This window comes from Mesoplodon mirus, assembly GCF_964341445.2.
Source record: "Mesoplodon mirus genome assembly, chromosome: 11".
Classification (NCBI taxonomy): Eukaryota; Metazoa; Chordata; class Mammalia; order Artiodactyla; family Ziphiidae; genus Mesoplodon; species Mesoplodon mirus.
In genome coordinates this window covers 78,270,824-78,292,485 of record NC_138987.1, presented here as the reverse complement: position 1 = coordinate 78,292,485, position 21,662 = coordinate 78,270,824, and the positions used below count along the sequence as shown (strand labels likewise).

At 40.0% G+C, this 21,662-nt stretch overlaps 1 protein-coding gene across 3 annotated transcripts in view; it reads right to left on the bottom strand.

Moving 5' to 3' along the window:
- The window catches only part of TMTC1 (transmembrane O-mannosyltransferase targeting cadherins 1), a 290,711-nt gene that overhangs the window by 140,372 nt on the left and 128,677 nt on the right, over positions 1–21,662 (bottom strand). For all 3 annotated transcript variants that reach the window (XM_082634781.1, XM_082634782.1, XM_082634783.1), the window contains 2 exons: positions 8,918–8,999; positions 7,668–7,771 (listed from right to left, as the gene is read on the bottom strand). In XM_082634781.1, the coding sequence (XP_082490907.1) occupies positions 7,668–7,771; positions 8,918–8,999 (186 nt within the window). The remainder of the gene's footprint in view (positions 1–7,667; positions 7,772–8,917; positions 9,000–21,662) is intronic.

The window sequence follows — 21,662 nt, the reverse complement described above, 5'->3', positions numbered from 1 at the left end:
TCAAGGTTTAAGATTTATTATGTCTTTGCAAACACTGAAAAGTGAAGGTCACTATTACATAAATGATATTAGACATTAAAAAGAACATAAAACTATGAAAATTTAAGAACAGTACACCTTAATGTATCAACATTATAGAATAATATATCCTGAAGAAACGTTATGAAAGCTGTCAAATATAATTATATCTGAAAGTGTCAGAAGTACATCACAGCAGGTTGGGTAAGGAATTAAAACCCTCTCAATGAACAAGATCCATTGGGCAACATCACTTCTTGATCCACTATCCTAAATCTCTTAAGGACAAATGGTAAGATATAATTGACTGTATCTTAGCAAAAACTGTTGTTCATTTCTGTTCGCCACTTTCAACTTCCCTGCTGATTTTAAACTTACAAGTAGATCACCTTCCTCCCCACGGATACACCAGAAATACAGCTACACGTGGAACAACTCCTACAGAACACCTACTGAACGCTGGCAGAAGACCCCAGACCTCCCAAAAGGCAAGAAACTCGCCACATACCTGGGTAGGGCAAAGCGGACAGATTCCCGCACAGAGGATCGGTGCCGAGCGGCACTCACCAGCCCGAGAGGCTTGTCTGCTCGCCCGCCAGGGGGGGCGGCGCTGGAAGCTGAGGCTCGGGCTTCGGTCAGAGCGCAGGGAGAGGACTGGGGCTGGCGGCGAGAACTCAGCCTGAAGGGGGCTAATGTGCCACAGCTAGCCGGCAGGGAGTCCGGGAAAACTCTGGAGCTGCCGAAGAGGCAAGAGACTTTTTCTTCCCTCTTGGTTTCCTGGTGCGCGAGGAGAGGGGATTAAGAGCGCTGCTTAAAGGGGCTCCACAGACGGGCGCGAGTCACGACTGAAAGCGCGGAGCCCAGTGACGGGCGCGGGACGCTGGGGCTGCTGCTGCCGCCGCCAAGAAGCCTGTGTGCGAGCGCAGGTCACTGTCCACACCGCCCTTCCGGGAGCCTGCGCAGCCCGCCGCTGCCGGGGTCCCGGGATCCAGGGGCGGCTTCCCTGGGAGAACGCACGGCGCGCCTCGGGCTGGTGCAACGTCACGCCGAACTCTGCCGCTGCAGGCTCGCCCCGCACTCCGTGCCCCTCCCTCCCGCCCGGCCTGAGTGAGCCAGAGTCCCGGAAGAGGCTGCTCCTTTAACCCTGTCCTGTCTGAGCGAAGAACAGACGCCCGCCGGCGACCTACACGCAGAGGCGGGGCCAAATCCAAAGCTGAGACCCAGGAGCTGTGAGAACAAAGAAGAGAAAGGGAAACCTCTCCCAGCAGCCTCAGAAGCAGCAGATTAAAGCTCCACAATCAACTTGATGTACCCTGCATCTGTGGAATACATGAATGGACAACAAATCATCCCAAATTCAGGAGCCAGGAGTCAGTGCTGTGCCTCTGAGGTGGGAGAGCCAACTTCAGGACACTGGTCCACAAGAGACCTCGCAGCTCCACATAATATCAAACGGCGAAAATCTTCCAGAGATCTCCATCTCAACACCAGCACCCACCTTCACTCAACGACCAGCAAGCTACAGTGCTGGACACCCTATGCCAAACAATTAGCAAGACAGGAACACAATGCCACCCATTAGCGGAGAGGCTGCCTAAAATCATAAAAAGTCCGCAGACACCCCAAAACACACCACCAGACGTGGACCTGCCCACCAGAAAGACAAGATCCAGCCTCACCCACCAGAACACAGGCACTAGTCCCCTCCACCAGGAAGCCTCCACAACCCACTAAACCAACCTTAGCCACTGGGGACAGACACCAAAAACAACGGGAACTACGAACCTGCAGCCTGCAAAAAGGAGACCCCAAACACAGTAACATAAGCAAAATGAGAAGACAGAAAAACACACAGCAGGAGAAGGAGCAAGATAAAAACCCACCAGACCTAACAAATGAAGAGGTAATAGGCAGTCTACCTGAAAAAGAATTCAGAATAATGATGGTAAAGATGATCCAAGATTCTATTTCCCAGATCCAAAATCTTGGAAATAGAATAGACAAAATGCAAGAAACAGTTAACAAGGACCTAGAAGAACTAAAGATGAATCAAGCATCGATTAAAAACACAATAAATGAAATAAAAAATACTCTAGATGGGATCAATAGCAGAATAACTGAGGCAGAAGAACGGATAAGTGAGGTGGAAGATAAAATAGTAGAAATAACTGCTGCAGAGCAAAATAAAGAAAAAAGAATGAAAAGAACAGAGGACAGTCTCAAGAGACCTCTGGGACAACATTAAACGCACCAACATTCGAATTATAGGGGTTCCAGAAGAAGAAGAGAAAAAGAAACGGACTGAGAAAATATTTGAAGAGATTATAGTTGAAAACTTCCCTAATATGGGAAAGGAAATAGTTAATCAAGTCCAGGAGGCACAGAGAGTCCCATACAGAATAAATCCAAGGAGAAATACGCCAAGACACATATTAATCAAACTGTCAAAAATTAAACACAAAGAAATCATATTAAAAGCAGCAAGGGAAAAACAACAAATAACACACAAGGGAATCCCCATCAGGATAACAGCTGATCTCTCAGCAGAAACTCTACAAGCCAGAAGGGAGTGGCAGGACATACTTAAAGTGATGAAGGAGAAAAACCTGCAACCAAGATTACTCTACCCAGCAAGGATCTCATTCAGATTTGATGGAGAAATTAAAACGTTTACAGACAAGCAAAAGCTGAGAGAGTTCAGCACCACCAAACCAGCTTTACAACAAATGCTAAAGGAACTTCTCTAGGCAAGAAACACAACAGAAGGAAAAGACCTACAATAACGAACCCAAAACAATTACGAAAATGGGAATAGGAACATACATATTGATAATTACCTTAAATGTAAATGGACTAAATGCTCCCACCAAAAGACACAGATTGGCTGAATGGATACAAAAACAAGACCCAGATATATGCTGTCTACAAGAGACCCACTTCAGACCTAGAGACACATACAGACTGAAAGTAAGGGGATGGAAAAAGATATTCCATGCAAATGGAAACCAAAAGAAAGCTGGAGTAGCAATTCTCATATCAGACAAAATAGACTTTAAACTAAAGACTACTAGAAGAGACAAAGAAGGACACTACATAATGATCAAGGGATCGATCCAAGAAGAAGATATAACAATTGTAAATATTTATGCACCCAACATAGGAGCACCTCAATACATAAGGCAAATACTAACAGCCATAAAAGGAGAAATCGACAGTAACATAATCATAGTAGGGGACTTTAACACCCCACTTTCACCAATGGACAGATCATCCAAAATGAAAATAAATAAGGAAACACAAGCTTTAAATCATACATTAAACAAGATGGACTTAATTGATATTTATAGGACATTCCATCCAAAAACAACAGAATACACATTTTTCTCAAGTGCTCATGGAACATTCTCCAGGATAGATCATATCTTGGGTCACAAATCAAGCCTTGGTAAATTTAAGAAAATTGAAATTGTATCAAGTATCTTTTCTGACCACAATGCTATGAGACTAGATATCAATTACAGGAAAAGAGCTGTACAAAATACAAACACATGGAGGCTAAACAATACACTACTTAATAACGAAGTGATAACTGAAGAAATCAAAGAGGAAATTAAAAAATACCTAGAAACAAATGACAATGGAGACACGACGACCCAAAACCTATGGGATGTAGCAAAAGCAGTTCTAAGAGGGAAGTTTATAGCAATACAATCCCACCTTAAGAAACAGGAAACATCTCGAATAAACAACCTAACCTTGCACCTAAAGCAATTAGAGAAAGAAGAACAAAAACATCCCAAAGTTAGCAGAAGGAAAGAAATCATAAAAATCAGATCAGAAATAAATGAAAAAGAAATGAAGGAAACGATAGCAAAGATCAATAAAACTAAAAGCTGGTTCTTTGAGAAGATAAACAAAATTGATAAACCATTAGCCAGACTCATCAAGAAAAGAAGGGAGAAGACTCAAATCAATAGAATTAGAAATGAAAAAGGAGAAGTAACAACTGACACTGCAGAAATACAAAAGATCATGAGAGATTACTACAAGCAACTCTATGCCCATAAAATGGACAACCTGGAAGAGATGGACAAATTCTTAGAAATGCACAACCTGCCAAGACTGAATCAGGAAGAAATAGAAAATATGAATAGACCAATCACAAGCACTGTGATTAAAAATCTTCCATCAAACAAAAGCCCAGGACCAGATGGCTTCACAGGCGAATTCTATCAAACATTTAGAGAAGAGCTAACACCCATCCTTCTCAAACTCTTCCAAACAATATCAGAGGAAGGAACACTCCCAAACTCATTCTAGGAGGCCACCATCACCTTGATACCAAAACCAGGCAAGGATGTCACAAAGAAAGAAAACTACAGGCCAATATCACTGATGAACACAGATGCAAAAATCCTCAACAAAATACTAGCAAACAGAATCCAACAGCACATTAAAAGGATCATACACCATGATCAAGTGGGGTTTATTCCAGGAATGCAAGGATTCTTCAATATACGCAAATCAATCAATGTGATACACCATATTAACAAATTGAAGGAGAAAAACCATATGATCATCTCAATAGATGCAGAGAAAGCTTTCGACAAAATTCAACACCCATTTATGATAAAAACCCTGCAGAAAGTAGGCATAGAGGGAACTTTCCTCAACATAATAAAGGCCATATATGACAAACCCACAGCCAACATTGTCCTCAATGGTGAAAAACTGAAACCATTTCCACTAAGATCAGGAACAAGACAAGGCTGCCCACTCTCACCACTCTTATTCAACCTAGTTTTGGAAGTTTTAGCCACAGCAATCAGAGAAGAAAAGGGAATAAAAGGAATCCAAATTGGAAAAGAAGAAGTAAAGCTGTCACTGTTTGCAGATGACATGATACTATACATAGAGAATCCTAAAGATGCTACCGAAAAACTACTAGAGCTAATAGATGAATTTGGTAAAGTAGCAGGATACAAAATTAATGCACAGAAATCTCTGGCATTCCTGTACACTAATGATGAAAAATCTGAAAATGAAATCAAGAAAACACTCCCATTTACCATTGCAACAAAAAGAATAAAATATCTAGGAATAAACCTACCTAAGGAGACAAAAGACCTGTATGCAGAAAATTATAAGACACTGATGAAAGAAATTAAAGATGATACAAATAGATGGAGAGATATACCATGCTCCTGGATTGGAAGAATCAATATTGTGAAAATGACTCTACTACCCAAAGCAATCTACAGATTCAATGCAATCCCTATCAAACTACCACTGGCATTTTTCACAGAACTAGAACAAAAAATTTCAAAATTTGTTTGGAAAAACAAAAGACCCCGAATAGCCAAAGCAATCTTGAGAACGAAAAACGGAGCTGGAGGAATCAGGCTCCCTGACTTCAGACTATACTACAAAGCTACAGTAATCAAGACAGTGTGGTACTGGCATAAAAACAGAAAGATAGATCAGTGGATCAGGATAGAAAGCCCAGAGATAAACCCACGCACATATGGCCAACTTATCTTTGATAAAGGAGGCAGGAATGTACAGTGGTGAAAGGACAGCCTCTTCAATAAGTGGTGCTGGGAAAACTGGACAGGGACATGTAAAAGTTTGAGGTTAGATCATTCCCTAACACCATACACAAAAATAAGCTCAAAATGGATTAAAGACTTAAATGTAAGGCCAGAAACTATCAAACTCTTAGAGGAAAACATAGGTAGAACACTCTATGACATAAATCACAGCAAGATCCTTTTGGACCCACCTCCTAGAGAAATGGAAATAAAAACAAAGATAAACAAATGGGACCTAATGAAACTTCAAAACTTTTGCACAGCAAAGGAAACCATAAACAAGACCAAAAGACAACCCTCAGAATGGGAGAAAATATTTGCAAATGAAGCAACTGACAAAGGATTAATCTCCAAAATATACAAGCAGCTCATGCAGCTCAATAGCAAAAAAACAAACAACCCAATCCAAAAATGGGCAGAAGACTTAAATAGGCATTTCTCCAAAGAAGATATACAGACTGCCAACAAACACATGAAAGAATGCTCAACATCATTAATCATCAGAGAAATGCAAATCAAAACTACAATGAGATATCATCTCACACCAGTCAGAATGGCCATCATCAAGAAATCTAGAAACAATAAATGCTGGAGAGGGTGTGGAGAAAAGGGAGCACTCTTGCACTGCTGGTGGGAATGTGAATTGGTACAGCCACTATGGAGAACAGTATGGAGGTTCCTTAAAAAACTAAAAATAGAACTACCATATGACCCAGCAATCCCACTACTAGGCATATACCCTGAGAAAACCATAATTCAAAAAGAGACATGTACCAAAATGTTCATTGCAGCTCTATTCACAATAGCCCGGAGCTGGAAACAACCTAAGTGTCCATCATCAGATGAATGGATAAAGAAGATGTGGCACATATATACAATGGAATATTACTCAGCCATAAAAAGAAACGAAACTGAGCTATTTGTAATGAGGTGGATAGACCTAGAGTCTGTCATACACAGTGAAGTAAGTCAGAAAGAGAAAGACAAATACCGTATGCTAACATATATATACGGAATTTAAAAAAAAAATGTCATGAAGGACCTAGGGGTAAAACGGGAATAAAGACACAGACCTACTTGAGAATGGACTTGTGGATATGGGGAGGGGGAAGGGTAAGCTGTGACAAAGCGAAAGAGAGGCATGGACATATATACACTACCAAACGTAAGGTAGATAGATAGTGGGAAGCAGCCGCAGAGCACAGGGAGATCAGCTCGGTGCTTTGTGACCGCCTGGAGGGGTGGGATGGGGAGGGTGGGAGGGAGGGAGATGCATGAGGGAAGGGATGTGGGAACGGATGTATATGTATGACTGATTCACTTTGTTATAAAACAGAAACTAATAAAAAGAAAAAAAAATAAATAAATAAACTTACAAGTAGTTATAATGTCCAGTCAACCTCTATACACCTCTCAGTGCATTGTCTTGTAACATTTGCCATATGAGCCACTCAAAAGCTTTTTTTTTTTTTTTTTTTTGGCTTCATTGGGTCTTCGTTGCTGCGCATGGGCTTTCCCTAGTTGCAGCGAGCGGGGGATACTCTTTGTTGCAGTGCGTGGGCTACTTGTTGCAGAGCATGTGCTCTAGGTGCGCGGGCTTCAGCAGTTGTGGCACGAGGGCTCAGTAGTTGTGGCTTGCGGGCTCTAGAGCACAGCCTCAGTAGTTGTGGCGCACGGGCTTAGTTGCTCTGTGGCATGTGGGATCTTCCCGGATCAGGGCTCAAACCCGTGTCCCCTGCATTGGCAGGAGGATTCTTAACCACTGTGCCACCAGGGAAGTCCCTCAATAGATAATTATTATTGATAAGTGCTCAACAAAATGCTTGTTGAGTAAACAAATATATACCAATATGAGAACAATACCAATAGTAATGACAAAACAGCACCATTTTTTGAAAAGAATTCCAAACATCTAAACAGCAGTTTCTTTCCTCCACACACCCTGAATAGAACACAACCTTTCTTTCCTTAAAATGCAAAGACAACATATCGTTTAAGATTATTTAAAACAACCTGATAAATACCAAGTAAAGTTAAAAAAAATGTATTTCTACTGACCTTGTAAGAATGTAAGGTGAAAATGAAGCTGGATTATCCTGCTCTGAAAAGAGGGGCATAGATCCTCCCATTATCCACAGACGGAAGTACAGAACCACAATCACCTTCAGAGGAAAGAAGATTTGGTAAGAAAATCACTGAGTGTCGGGAGGAAGCCCCACCTTTCTGGAGGATACTTTCAGATGCTTTACACATATCTTGATCTACCAACCCTTTTTCTAGTGAGCATTTCTGTAAAATCCTAACATTGAAGATGAGTAGGAAAGTAGTTCGGTAACGGGAAGAGTAAACAATGAAGGTGATGATGGAAAGGCAAGCAAATCTTAATAACAGCCGTCAATTTCAAGCACTTATTAGCTGTTATCCATTGTTATCCACTGAAGGCTTTCCATCCACCTGAGGCCTCCCAATTTGCCCAGAATCCCACAGCTAGTAAACTGCAAGATCCAGGAGTTGGACCCAGGTCATTGGTCTCCAACGCCCAGGCTATTAACCATCCCTCTCACAGAGCCCCATGAAAGTGAACTTAAACTATAGATGATAGTTCTGTGTCCTGAATAAATACATTTGGAAATGCTCCAACTCTCAAGTGCTCTCGAGCAGACCACTCATGCAAGGGTTATTTCAACCCCAGGAAACATCTTTTGTGTCTATTCAGTGGAATTTTATCACTGATGATGCTATCCTGTTGCAAAGGTGCATAAGACAACCAGAGGCCAGAGACACTTCTGTGGCGATAAGTTCTGTTTATAGAAGAATCCACTCACACAGACCTTCTAGATGTCATTCTCATTTCAACAGGACCAATCATGTTGTTTCTGTTAAAGCCAGAGGGAAATCTTTGCTTCGATAAAAGGTAAAAGATTAATGTTGGGAGGTAGTTAAGCCTGGACTTTTTCCCATGAATATCACTGGCTTATTTCATGAATGCTTTTTATATAAGTGCAGCACTAGATAACTGATACAGCCAGATTTGTTTGTGTTGCAGAGACAACACAGCATCAGCACCTTGAAAACGGCACAAAAAATATTATAGTTAATATTGTTGGTGTCATTGAGTTCACATATCCCTAGAATGCTTCCATACATACATTCCAAGGCTTTGTAACATTTATAGCGTGTCAATTCTTTGATCTTAAGATCATATTGTTAGACGCTACTGCTGACTCAAACAATCTGGATCATGTCTCTGAGTCAAATTAAAGTGAAATATTTCTTATCAGATATTTCAAAAGCATACATGTACTTACATAACTGATGACCAAAATGGCCCTTTTTAAGAATGGTCTCATGGTAAGCAAGAAATTTCTATTGCGGCTTGCTGTCAGATACCTGAAACAGGAAAGAAAAAACATCTTAAATAAGTGTCAGAGTCTACCACAAATAATGTTTTCCTTTCAGTGTGAATAGATTAGCTCAAAAGAAGGCTGGAAAGGATCATAGCTAAGAGCATGGCTTCTGGAACCAGACCACATGGGTTTCAATCCCCCAGCTCTGCTGCCTACTGTCTGAATGATCTTGGGCAAGTTTTCTAACATCTCTGCACATCTTTCTCACTTAAAAAGAGTGGAAAATAATAGTATCTACTTCACAGGAAAGTTGTGAAGAGTAAGTGTGATAATATATGGAACACAACCTAACCGTAAACTAGTTAGCTATAAATATTACTATCCCATCTAATCCCAAATAACCCAGGTATTCTGGCAACTATATGATTACACTAGTCACAGGGATGATCTTAAACAAAATAAGACTGAATTTGCCTACTGCATGTAATTTGAGAGGGACAATGTCTTCCAGCCACAAATTAGCTCACAAATGTCTTACCCCTAAAAAAAAAGGAGGCAAGTAATTTATCCAAGGTAACAAAGTTATTAAGCATTGGTGGTCAAACAGAGCTCACCCATATGCAATGGATAATTTCCTCATCTGTCTATGACCTTTGGAACCAAACTAGGTTACAAGAATGTCACTTCTGGAGGGGCAGCAACTTGTGTGGACCCTGCATCTCCCACAGTTCACCCACTTGTACTCATCCACATAGAAGACATGTGATTGGCTGGTTTTAATAACGACGATGAAAGGGAAGCAAGAGGCGATTGTCAACAAACTTCAGGAAACCCTAAAGTCCTTTTCACCTACAGGCACATTTCTGTACAAAGTGTAGGGAAAAAAGTCAAACCGAACCACATAATCCAGCAAACGTTTCCCACCTCACCCTTGTTTCCCCTGCCCTTTTTCATTTTTTTTCTTTTACTTTTTTTAGTCTAATTTTTCCTCAAAGGAATCCTCCCCCAGAAACTCTTAAAAATTCTGCATTTGAATGTGGTGTCTTCACACAGCAAGGATGTTCTATAAGGAGAGAGATCCTTCTGAAGACCTGAGTGGGTTCGCAGCTCACAAAGGAACGTCTAACTTGACTGCTGACAAAATACATGCGGTTCCTGTTTTGTTACAGCTAAGTGCGTCCAAGTGGCACCGTAAGGAGGAGACAGTGTCCCTAAGAGGCAGGTCCCTTCCTTCTTGCTTCCCTTTTCTTCTTCCAAAAAACAGTACACAGAGCCACCTCTTGGCAAGCTCTGGACTGGATCCACCCCCAAGCACTACCTTCAAATTCTTTCTTCTCCCTTAGCTCTCAAAAGAGAGCTTGGCAAGGAGTAAGGCCAGGAATACTGTCAGCTCTCAGGACGCAGGTGCAATCTTTTCTGTCCTGAAATGGGCTTGAGGGAGTTTACCACTTCCTGAAACTGCACAGGAGATTTTGTGTATGTCTGCATCTGTGCATTTCTTTGAGGCCAAGTCCTTGACTTTGATCTCCAGTGTCAGCTAGGTCTGTGATTCCAAAAAGTGAAAACACTGCTACGTGCATTTTCTCAGCTCCCCCTGTATCACCATCATTTTCAGGCCAACTCAACAAAGACCAACCCTGGATATTTCCGCTATTCCTTTACAGGATGTGGATAAGTGGCAGAAGGAAAGGAAAGGGAATGGCAGTGTGGGAAGGGCAAGGGGTGCAACACGTCTGAATGAAAAAGTCCTTCTTGGGTTGGTCTGCTTTTAGAAACTTCATTTCTCAGGTTCCCTCTGTTGCTTGTTTATTTTAACACGGTGGAAAACTTAGAAGTGGTTTCCCTTATATAAAACAAACCACAGGGTTTCAGATGTTAAACTTAGGTAATTCAAATTTTGTTTCACTGAAAGCTCACTGTGATGGTTATTTCAGAGACATTTATAAAGTGTCGCTTTGTTTGCAAATTCTTCCTCCTTGAGAAGTTCTATTTCCTCAAAAAGTTCAGTTAAAGGTGTCAGATAAGTTACTCTTTAAATGTAGCATCCCAAAGCAATGAAAGCCTAGAATGACACAGAGAGCAGTGGTTGAAAAAAATGACCTCCTTTCAAGATTTCAATTTCCAGTTGTTGACCAAAAGTAAATGAGAAAATAAGCCAAAATGACATGCCCCCCTTTTTTGGTAAGCACTAGGTCAGAGGCTGAGATTACTAGCTCATACACAGAGCAGTCTAAGAGTTGAATTTTCTGCATCTTCTCCTCCTCCCCCTCCTACAATGAAATTGGACAGTGGAATTTTTCCCCCTTAGTCCATGATGTCTGTGAATTAGAAACAAACAACAACAAATAATAACAATAATAATAAAAATAGCAAATAATATGTGTCAGATACAAACGTAAGTGATGTAAATGTACTAATTTCTTTATAATTTCTTTGTAATTTCAACAATTCCTTGAGGAAAAACATTATAATTCCTTTTTTTTTTTTTGCAGTATGCGGGCCTCTCACTGTTGTGGCCTCTCCTGTTGCGGAGCACAGACTCCAGACGCGCAGGCTCAACGGCCATGGCCCACGGGCCCAGCCGCTCCGTGGCATGTGGGATCTTCCTGGACCGGGGCACGAACCCATGTCCCCTGCATCGGCAGGCGGACTCTCAACCACTGCGCCACCAGGGAAGCCTATAATTCCTTTTTAATAGAGGAGGACACTGAAAAACTAGAAGTAATACTTAACCATATTATCAGATTATCTCAGCTACTCATTTCAATCACAAGTTAATATAGCTGAGCATGACTTATAAACACAAGGATATGCAAATGCCATCACTGCTAATTTTCAACTTCAGTCAAATTCTCCATTGTTTTCCCTGCAAAGCCAGAGAACATGCCAACAACAAAACCAAACCACTGAGGAAACCACTAGAATGGGAAGCAAGGGTCCAGGGTTCTATTCTTGTGCTTCAAACTAATTTGTTGCATGACTTGGTAGAAATCTACAGGAGCTTCATTTCCTTGCTATATCAATGACAGTTAGACTCAGTGGTTTCAGTGTCACTCTCAGGTTCAAAATATTATGATCCTTGGATGTTCTCACCAACTGATGACATCAAAGATGCCAAATAAAAAAAAAACATAGAAAAACCTACTGACATTTTTAAAAAGGAATGCCAAGCAATTAGGGTGAAACAAATACTATTTGATCCCTCACTTTTAAGTAGACCCTTGAAATTTGCCGTTGCATATGAAAAAGATATTTTAACATTAGCTTGGGGTATCGGCATTACCATATTCTGCATTTTTAACAATTTTTGATTTTAGGCAAATAAAAGCAAGATCAAGATTATCCAAAATGAATTTCCTAACCTGTGCACCTCACACCCCAAGTTTTCTGACCCCAAATTTTCTAACTACTAACACCCACCTCCTTAGTTGATCATGTTCAAATACTCAGAGCTAACTGGGACTTCTCACTGAAGTTACCCTCCATAGATACTCAGTCCTCAAATGCCATTGAGAGGTCTTAGGTGAGACCAGGACAACCTGCCACCCGAAGTTGTAAGCAGCTTTTTTCAGGAAAGAGCTCTCTGCAGGAGGTCCCTTTTGTCTTGTCACTTTAGCAAAGCTATATTTTAACTAACCTCTGGCCGAAACCTTTCAAATCTTTTGATCACACAACACTCTGCCTAACCTGTTGGTTCTTTCCTTAGATCAAGGAAATAGAAATGAAGAATAAGTAATGAACAGATGACCAGATCTCTTCCTTAGCTTCCCCTTCAGTAATCTCATAAACAAACTGTGTGAACAAGATAAGCATCTAAGAAAAGATCACAGGGGGCCCACAGGCCTGCACACAGTGGGGGATGGCAATGACCCTGACCCCCTATTTCAATGATTAACTGAGATTACTTCCCCTTTTTCCCTTTAAAAACTTTCAGGGCCACGCAGAACATTCAGAGATGGTTTTGGGACATAAGTCCACCTTTCCCCCAGATAACCAGCTTTCTGATTAAAGGAACTTTTCTGTCTCTACCAGCGCTTGTCTCTCGTATCCGAGATCTGAATTCGGTAACAAAGTCACCAACCCTATAATCTTTTTTTTTTTAATTTAATTTATTTATTTTTATTTTTGGCTGTGTTGGGTCTTTGTTGCTGCACGCGGGCTTTTCTCTAGTTGCTGTGAGCAGGGGCTACTCTTCGTTGCGGTGTGCGGGCTTCTCATGGGGTGGCTTCTCTTGTTGCAGAGCACGGGCTCTAGGCACTCAGGCTTCAGTAGTTGTGGCTCGCGGGCTCTAGAGTGCAGGCTCAGTAGCTGTGGCGCACTGGCTTAGTTGCTTTGCCACGTGTGGGATCTTCCCAGACCAGGGCTAGAACCTGTGTCCCCTGCATTGGCAGGTGGATTCTTAACCACTGTGCCACCAGGGAAGCCTCCAACCCCATAATCTTGAGGGTTAAATGAATGCTTATTATTTTAAATCACTGAACTTTAACACAGAATTATTGTGTTAATAGCTAATTGATACATACAGCAAGATGATCAATAAATGTTTAGGGACCCTAATAGAATTTTAAAAATATTTATCTGCCCCTACTCACCCTCTTTTCTTTATCTGTGTTTTCCTTACCCTCCAGTGCTAGACTGGGTACAAAATATGAACTCACTGCTTGGGGTTTGGACAGTGAGCTGAAAGATTCCTGGTGGATTAAATGAGAATAGTATATTAGACTATCCAGCCCTTCTCAGAAATCTGATAATTTTTGCCTTAATAACAGCTCCAGTGGCAAATATCTCAGCTACAAGTTATTACTATTTAATAATACACTAATAAATTGGGACTCACTGGTGGTCCAGTGGGTAAGACTCCGTACTCCCAATGCAGGGGACCCAGGGTTCAATCCCTGGTCAGGGAACTAGATCCCACATGCATGCCGCAACTGAGAGTCCGCATGCCGCAATGAAGATTCCACATGCTGCAACTAAGACCCGTCGCAGCCAAAATAAATAAATAAATTTAAAAAATCAATATACTAATAAATTATAGAAAGCTATATACAAAATTCCTTCTAGAACACCTGTCATACTAATTTAATTTCTCCTGCTCTTTCAAGGTAGTAAAGAAAATTAACAAAGAGTCACATACTATGACCAAAAAAAGAAAGAAAAATAATTTGAATTCAGGGCTTTTTAGAGTAGGAGTTTAGAAATCCTGCTTCTCTTTGAAACAGAGAGAGAAAAGATCTCTCAGTTGACCAAAGTAGCAAACACATAGCTCACATTAGAAAAGATGAAAAGATTAACAGAAACAACAAAAGAAATTTAAGTGTCTTCGGTTTCTCTCTTTGATTGCACTCTTCTTGAACCCACAAAGTGCCTCACCTAAATTGCAATAACCAGTGGCATTCTATAGAGGAGCTGAACTACTTTTGATGTCTTCTTTGATATTCAAATGCAGATTCCAAAGGGAAGGAGCTGTTTTAAGACAAAATGAATTTCTAAATTCAATCTACTCAGAAACCCAAAGTGACTTTCAGTACCCCATTCTGTGGCTCTGGTAACATTTCGTCTTGAAAATTTAAACTCAACTCAGCAAGTTACTTGCAAAGAAATATTTACTTAGATTATCACACATAGAATAGTGGAAATAAAGACAGAGAAGGCAAAGGAGGATATGATTTCAGTTCTTTTAACCATTCTGAAAATCAGAGTTAGAAATGGAAGGGATCGAAACAGCTCAGGTAGTTTTACAGGTGAAAAGAGAAAAAGCCCAAAAATGTTATTTGACTTGCAAAAGGTCACGTTCCTTTAGTGTCAAAGGTCAGTGAGTTCAGGCTTCATTAATTTAGTCAGAGGGGCTAATTTATAGTCCTGCTGCAATGAATTAAGTCGGAGGCACCAATTCTTATTCTTTCTATATGTAAACCAAAAATTCAGTTTTGGTGATTATCACTCTTGCTTGTCATTAAAGTAGCAGGTTAGTTTCAATTCATTAATAATAGGGGATACTTAATGCATTTAATATATGTCAGTCACTGTGCTAAGTGCTTTACCTTTTTTTTTTTTTTTCGATACGCGGGCCTCTCACTGCTGTGGTCTCTCCTGTTGTGGAGCACAGGCTCCGGACGCGCAGGCTCAGCGGCCATGGCTCACAGGCCCAGCCGCTCCGTGGCATGTGGGATCTTCCTGGACCGGGGCACGAACCCGTGTCCCCTGCATCGGCAGGTGGACTCTCAACCACTGCGCCACCAGGGAAGCCCGTGCTTTACCTTTTAAATCTCATCTAATTCTCATACCAGCGCTGTGAGTCCATACTTGTCCCCACCTTGTTAATGACGCTGAAGGAGGTACTCACTCAGGATCTTGAAGCTGGCAAGTGGCAGAGGTGAGACCCAAACCCGAATCCACAGCACCCACTACTCGATACATAAAAGTAAAACGGAGTTGCTTTATTCAGTACACTTTCAACATGGATTATTTATTAAATGGCATTTCTGCTTGGTAACAACACAGTGACTTCTACTTAATTAAAAATGATAAAGTTCATCTGTATCAGTTAGTACCGATCTACAATAAAACCTATAATAAAAACTTTTCATACCAATGAATGGGCTGAGGCAGTGCACAATTCTTGAGGCATCTTTTAAGAGGTATCCATTTCAACGTTAATGTACGTAGTGATTGCCGCGGGTCAAAATGCAAACTCCATGTACAGTGGGTTGATTCAGAAATTCTAAATGAGAAGAGAAGGCTACAAGGAGAAGGTGAGCTGGGTTAGGAGGGTGTGACTGCACCGTGATATGATCAGCCAGCCCCACAGGGAGGAGCAGCAAGCAGAAACAGAGGGAGATAAGGATGCCCCAAGAGAGGGACAATGAAGATGACACCTGAGGAAGAGGAGGAGTGAATTGGGCGAGGAGAAAACGTGAAAAACACATATACAGAGGCCTAGGATTGAGAGTTGAGAAGCAGGATGAGGAAGGGAGAGACGGTCATCTAGCTGCAGGATTTAATAGTGGCAGAAGGCTGAGCGGGGAGGCTGGAGAGGCAGGCTGGGGCCACATTACCATGATCCTTCACATCCCACTGTGGAGTCTGGGCTTTGTTCTGATGGCTGTGAGCAGTCAGTGAAGGGCTTGAGGCAGAGAGGACCCAATCTGATTTTCAGAAGTGGGGCATCGGCACTGTATGACACTGGTACCGTGTCCACACTGAGGTCCATAACAAAGAGCAAAGGGCCCAGAAGTCCAAAGGGGAACATGGTGGACAGAACTTATTCTGGAAGTTTCTGAGATATCAGATTTAGAAACAGATGGGAGGTTCTAGTCCAAGTAGGTGGAGAGACCTTTTCATAAGGATAAATAAGAAAAGCTTGTGTTGTTACGTCTATTTAGCAGTATGATTTAGGTGTTAAGTTTCTTCTTAACATACTTTAATTTTATGTTAATTGGTCATTAATTTACTGCATGTATAAAATCTTTCTACTAACCAGAATATTTAATTTGCCAAAATAGGAACGTATCACAAGAAGATGCATATTATGTATTTGTCTGGCATTTTCTATGTCAAAGGGCTTTTCAACCCAGTCTAACATTTAATCCTCCAAAGATCCACATGAGGTTGCCAGACAGACAGCGCTGGCCTCATCTTGCAGATCCAGACCTAGTGAGCAGTGAATCCAAACCAGAACTGACTTTTCTGATGCCCGACTGCATGCCTTTTAACTGTCTCCTCTCCAATGATGCTGAAAGACAGCACTTGCTATGGGTTCTCCCTTATGCCCATCAGTCCAGACTTGTACACCAGAGTCTCTAAGAAACCCATGGAAATGAAATCACTGCTATTTGCAATACATATTTGTGCAGATACACAAGTAAACTTTTGCACTAAGAAAGAGATTAAAAACAAAATATAATCACACCTTCTGATTTTATCCCCGTTATTGGGATAAGTGGGCTGAGAAATTCAAGTACAACTAAGCTAGTGAAAAAGAGTATTTGATATTGGATTGTCCTGGTGAACTGAAGAAACACACATTCTGTTAACAATAATAACAATAACAGTAGTGAAAGTTTTTTGTGCCCCTGGCACAGTATAATCCTTAGCACAGTCCTATAAGATGTACACTCTTAGTATCTTCCTCTTACAAGGGGAAAACCGAGGCATTAATGGTCAAGTAACTTGTCCCAAGGTCCCACAGGTAGTAAGCCAGAAGAGTCAGAATATAAAACCACCCTGTGCTCTTAACCATCAATGCTCTGCTATCTTTCAATCACTGCCAACTAAATCTGTTTTCAACTTCCAGGAAGATGATTAAATTTCAAATACTACTCTCAGAAGTACAAACGTATCAATAACATGTTTTAAAGGATGTTAATTCAGGATACCAGAAAATACCTGATCAATTCAGGAAATGAAAAAAAAGGCTGCTACAACTACATCACTGTGAAAAACAACAAGCTATTCCAACAACAATATTTAACTTTTTTATTATATGTTTCAGGTTACTGCATTATAGTTCAACATCTGTATACACTACAGAGCAATCACCACCACAAGTCTAGTTATCATCCATCACCACACAGTTGACCCCTATCAGCCATTTCCCCCACACTCCAACTCCTCCTCCTCTGGTAACTATTAATCTGTTCTCTGTATCTATAAGTTTTTGTTTTTTGTTTGTTCGTTTTTTTTAATTCCACATATGAGTGAAATCATACATTACTTATCTTTCTCTGTCTGATTTATTTCACTTAGCAAAATACCCTCAAGGTCCAAATGGCAGGATTTCATTCTTTTTAATGACTGAGGAGTATTTGATGGATGCTTAGGCTGTTTCCATATTTTGGTTATTGTAAATAATGCTGCAATGAACGGAGGGGTGCCGAAATCTTTTTGAATTAATATTTTGTGATATTCAGATAAATATCCAGAAGTGGAATAGGTGGTTCATATAGTATTAATAGTTCTACTTAATTATTTTGAGGAATCTCCATACTGTTTTGTACAGGGGCTGCACCAATTTACAGACCCACCAATAGTGTACAGCAGTTCCCTTTTTTCCACATCCTCTACATTTGTTATATCTTGTCTTTTTGATATGTCATTCTAACAGGTGTAAGGTGATATCCCATTGTGGTTTTGATTCACATTTCCCTGATAATTAGTGATGTTGAACATTTTTCCATATGCCTGTTGGTCATCTGTAGTCTTCTTGAGCAAAATGTCAATTCAGATCCTCTGCCTAATTTTTAATTGGGTCGTTTGTTTTCTTGTTGTGTTTTATGAGTTCTTAATATATCTTGGATATTAACTCCTTATTGGATATATAATTTGCAAATATCTTCTCCCATTCAGTATGTTGCCTATTTGTTTTTATGATAGTTTCTTTTACTGTGCAAAAGCTTTTCACTTGATGTAGTCCTGTTTTTTTTTTGTTGTTGTTTATTTTTTATCTTGCCTTTGGAATCATATCATAAAACATATCATAATCAAAAAAACATTGCTAAGATCAAAGTCAATGAAGTTACTGCCTACATTTTCTTCTGGGAATTTTATGGTTTCAGGTCTTATATTCAAGTCTTTAATCCACTTTGACCTAATTTCTGTGCATGGTGTAAGATAATGGTCTGATCTGATTCTTTTGCATCAGTTTTCCCAACACCATTTATTGAAGAGACTGTCCTTTCTTCATTGTATGTTCTTTGCTCTCTGTTGTATAGTAATTGTCCATAGATGAGTGGGTTTATTCCTTGACTCTCAGTTCTGTTCCATTGATATATGTGTCTGTATTTGTGCCAGTACCATACTGCTTTGATTACAATAGCTTTGTAGTATAGCTTGAAATCAGGATGTGTGACACCTCCAGCTTCGTTCTTCTTTCTCAAGATTGTTTTGGCTGACAGAGGTCTTTTGTGTTTCCATACAAATTTTAGAATTAGTTTTTCTAGTTCGGTGAAATATGCCATTGAAATATTGACAGGGATTGCACTAAATCTGTAGATTGCTTTGGGTAGTACAGACACTTTAACAATATTAATTCTTCCAATCCCTGAACATGAACTATCTTTCCATTTTTTGTATCTTCTTCAATTTCTTTCATCAGTATCTTACAGTTTTCAGTGTACAGGTCTTGTATCTCCTTGGTTAAATTTATTCCTAAGTATTTAAATTTTTGATGCAATTGTAAATAGAATTGTTTTCTTAATTTCTCTTTCTCATAGTTCATTATTAGTATATAAAAAGACCACCGATTTCTGTACATTGATTTTGAATCCTGTAACTTTACTGAATTCATTTATTAGTTCTAACAGTTTTTCGGTGTAGTCTAGGATTTTCTATATATAGTATCATATCATCTGCAAATAGTGACAGATTTACTTCTTCCTTTCCAAATTGGATGCCTTTTATTTCTTTTTCCTTATATAACTGCTGTGGCTAGGACTTCCAATACTATGTTGAATAAAAGCAGCAAGAGTGGGCATCCTTGTTTTGTTCCTGATCTTAGAGGAAACACTCAGCTTTTCACTGTTGAGTATGATGTTAGCTGTGGATTTGTCATATATGGTCTTTATTATGTTGAAGAACATTCCCTCTATACGCACTTTGTTGAAAGATTTTATCATAAATGGATATTGAATTTTGCCAAATGTTTTTTCTTCAACTAATGAGACAATCATATGATTTTTATCCTTCATTTTGTTAATGTAGTGTATCATGTTGACTGGTTTGCAGGTGTTGAATGACCCTTGCTTCCTTAGAATAAATCCCACTTTATCATGGTGTATGATCCTTTTAATATAGTGGTGGATTTGGTTTGTTAATATTTTGTTGAGGAGTTTTCCATCTATGTTCATCAAGGATATTGGCCTGTAATTTTCATTTTTTGTGATGTCATTGTCTGTTTTTGGAATCAGGATAATGCTGCCTCTGTAAAATGCATTTGGAAGGTTTTCCACCTTTTCAATTTTTTGGAAGAATTTGAGAATAGGTATTACATTTTCTTTAAATGTATTATACAATTTTCCAGTGAAGCTGTCTGGTCCTGGGCTTATGTTTGTTAGAAGCTTTTTTTTTTTTTTTTTTTTTTTGCGGTACGTGGGCCTCTCACTGTTGTGGCCTCTCCCGTTGCGGAGCAGGCTCCAGATGCACAGGCTCAGCGGCCATGGCTCACGGGTCCAGCCGCTCCGCAGCATGTGGGATCCTCCCGGACCGGGGCACGAACCCGTGTCCCCTGCATCGGCAGGAGGACTCTCAACCACTGCGCCACCAGGAAAGCCCTGTTAGAAGCTTTTTGATTACTGTTTCAATCTCCTTATTAGGTAATGGGTCTATTCAGATTTTCTATTTCTTCATGATTCAGTCTAAGAAGACTGTAGTTTCTAGAAATTTATCCATTTTTTTCTACTTTGTCCTATTTGTTGGTGTATAATTGTTTATAGCAGTCTCTTATGACCCTTTGTATTTCTGTGATATCAGTTGTAACTTCTCTTTCATTTCTGATTTTATTTATTTGAGCCCTCTCTCTTTTTCTTGGTTAGTCTAGCTAATGGCTTGTTGATTTGGTTTATCTTTTCAAAAAATCTTTGTTTTGTTCATCTTTTCTATTTTTTTAAGTCTCTATTTCATTTATTTCCACTCTGATCTTTATTATTTCCTTTCTTATACTAATTTTGGGCTTCATTTGTTCTTCTTTTTCTAGCTCCCTTAGGTATAAAGTTAGACTGTTTGCTTGGCATTTTTTCTTGTTTCTTGAGGCCTGTATTGCTATGAACTGTCCTCTCAGAACCGCTTTTGCTACAACCCATAGATTTTGATATGTTGAATTTCTGTTTTCATTTGTCTCTAGGCTTCTTATTTCTCCTTTGATTTCCTTGATGACCTGTTGGTTATTCAGTAGCATGTTGTTTAATCTCCACATTTGTAATTTTTTCCGTTTTTTTCTTGTGATTGATTTCTAATTTCATACCATTGTGGTTGGAGAAGATGCTTCATATGATCTCAATCTTCTTGAATTTATTTAGACTTGTTTTTTTACCTAAAATGTAATCTCTCTTAGAGAATCTTCCATACGCACTTGATAAGAATCTACTCTGCTGCTTTTGGATGGAATATTCTCATATATACCTAATTAAGTCAGTGTGGTTTAATGTATCATGTCATTTGATGTTTATTGATTTTCTGTCTGGATGATCTATCAATTAATATAAGTGGAGTGTTAAAGTCCCCTACTACTACTATTGTATTGCTTTCAATTTCTCCCTTGAGTCTGTTAATATTAGCTTTATATATCATGGTGTCCTTCTGTTGGGTGCTTATACATTTATAAATGTTATACCTTCCCATTCAAGGGAGGTCCCCTATGTAGGCTATGTGTCCTCTAGTTGAGATGGGGCCATGGCTGCTGCTGTGGTATGCTGGTGGGTGGGGCTGGCCTCAACAACAGTTGTAGGGCCTGGTAGGCTATGAGGCTTGGCTGAGGGTGCAGGGGCATGTGGGGCTCTCAGAAAGGCATGTGTACTGGTGCTAACAGGTTAGATGGAGATTTCCAAAATGGCACCTGCCAGTGCCAGAATTAGCAAGGTAGCCTGAGGTCATAAACATGATCCCCACCATTGTCTCAGTTCCTGGGGAGCATCCCTCTCCAGCAGATGCTTCAAGACTAGTAAGTGGGTCCCCTTCACCTATGCCCCATGCATTTTTTTAATACAGTGTT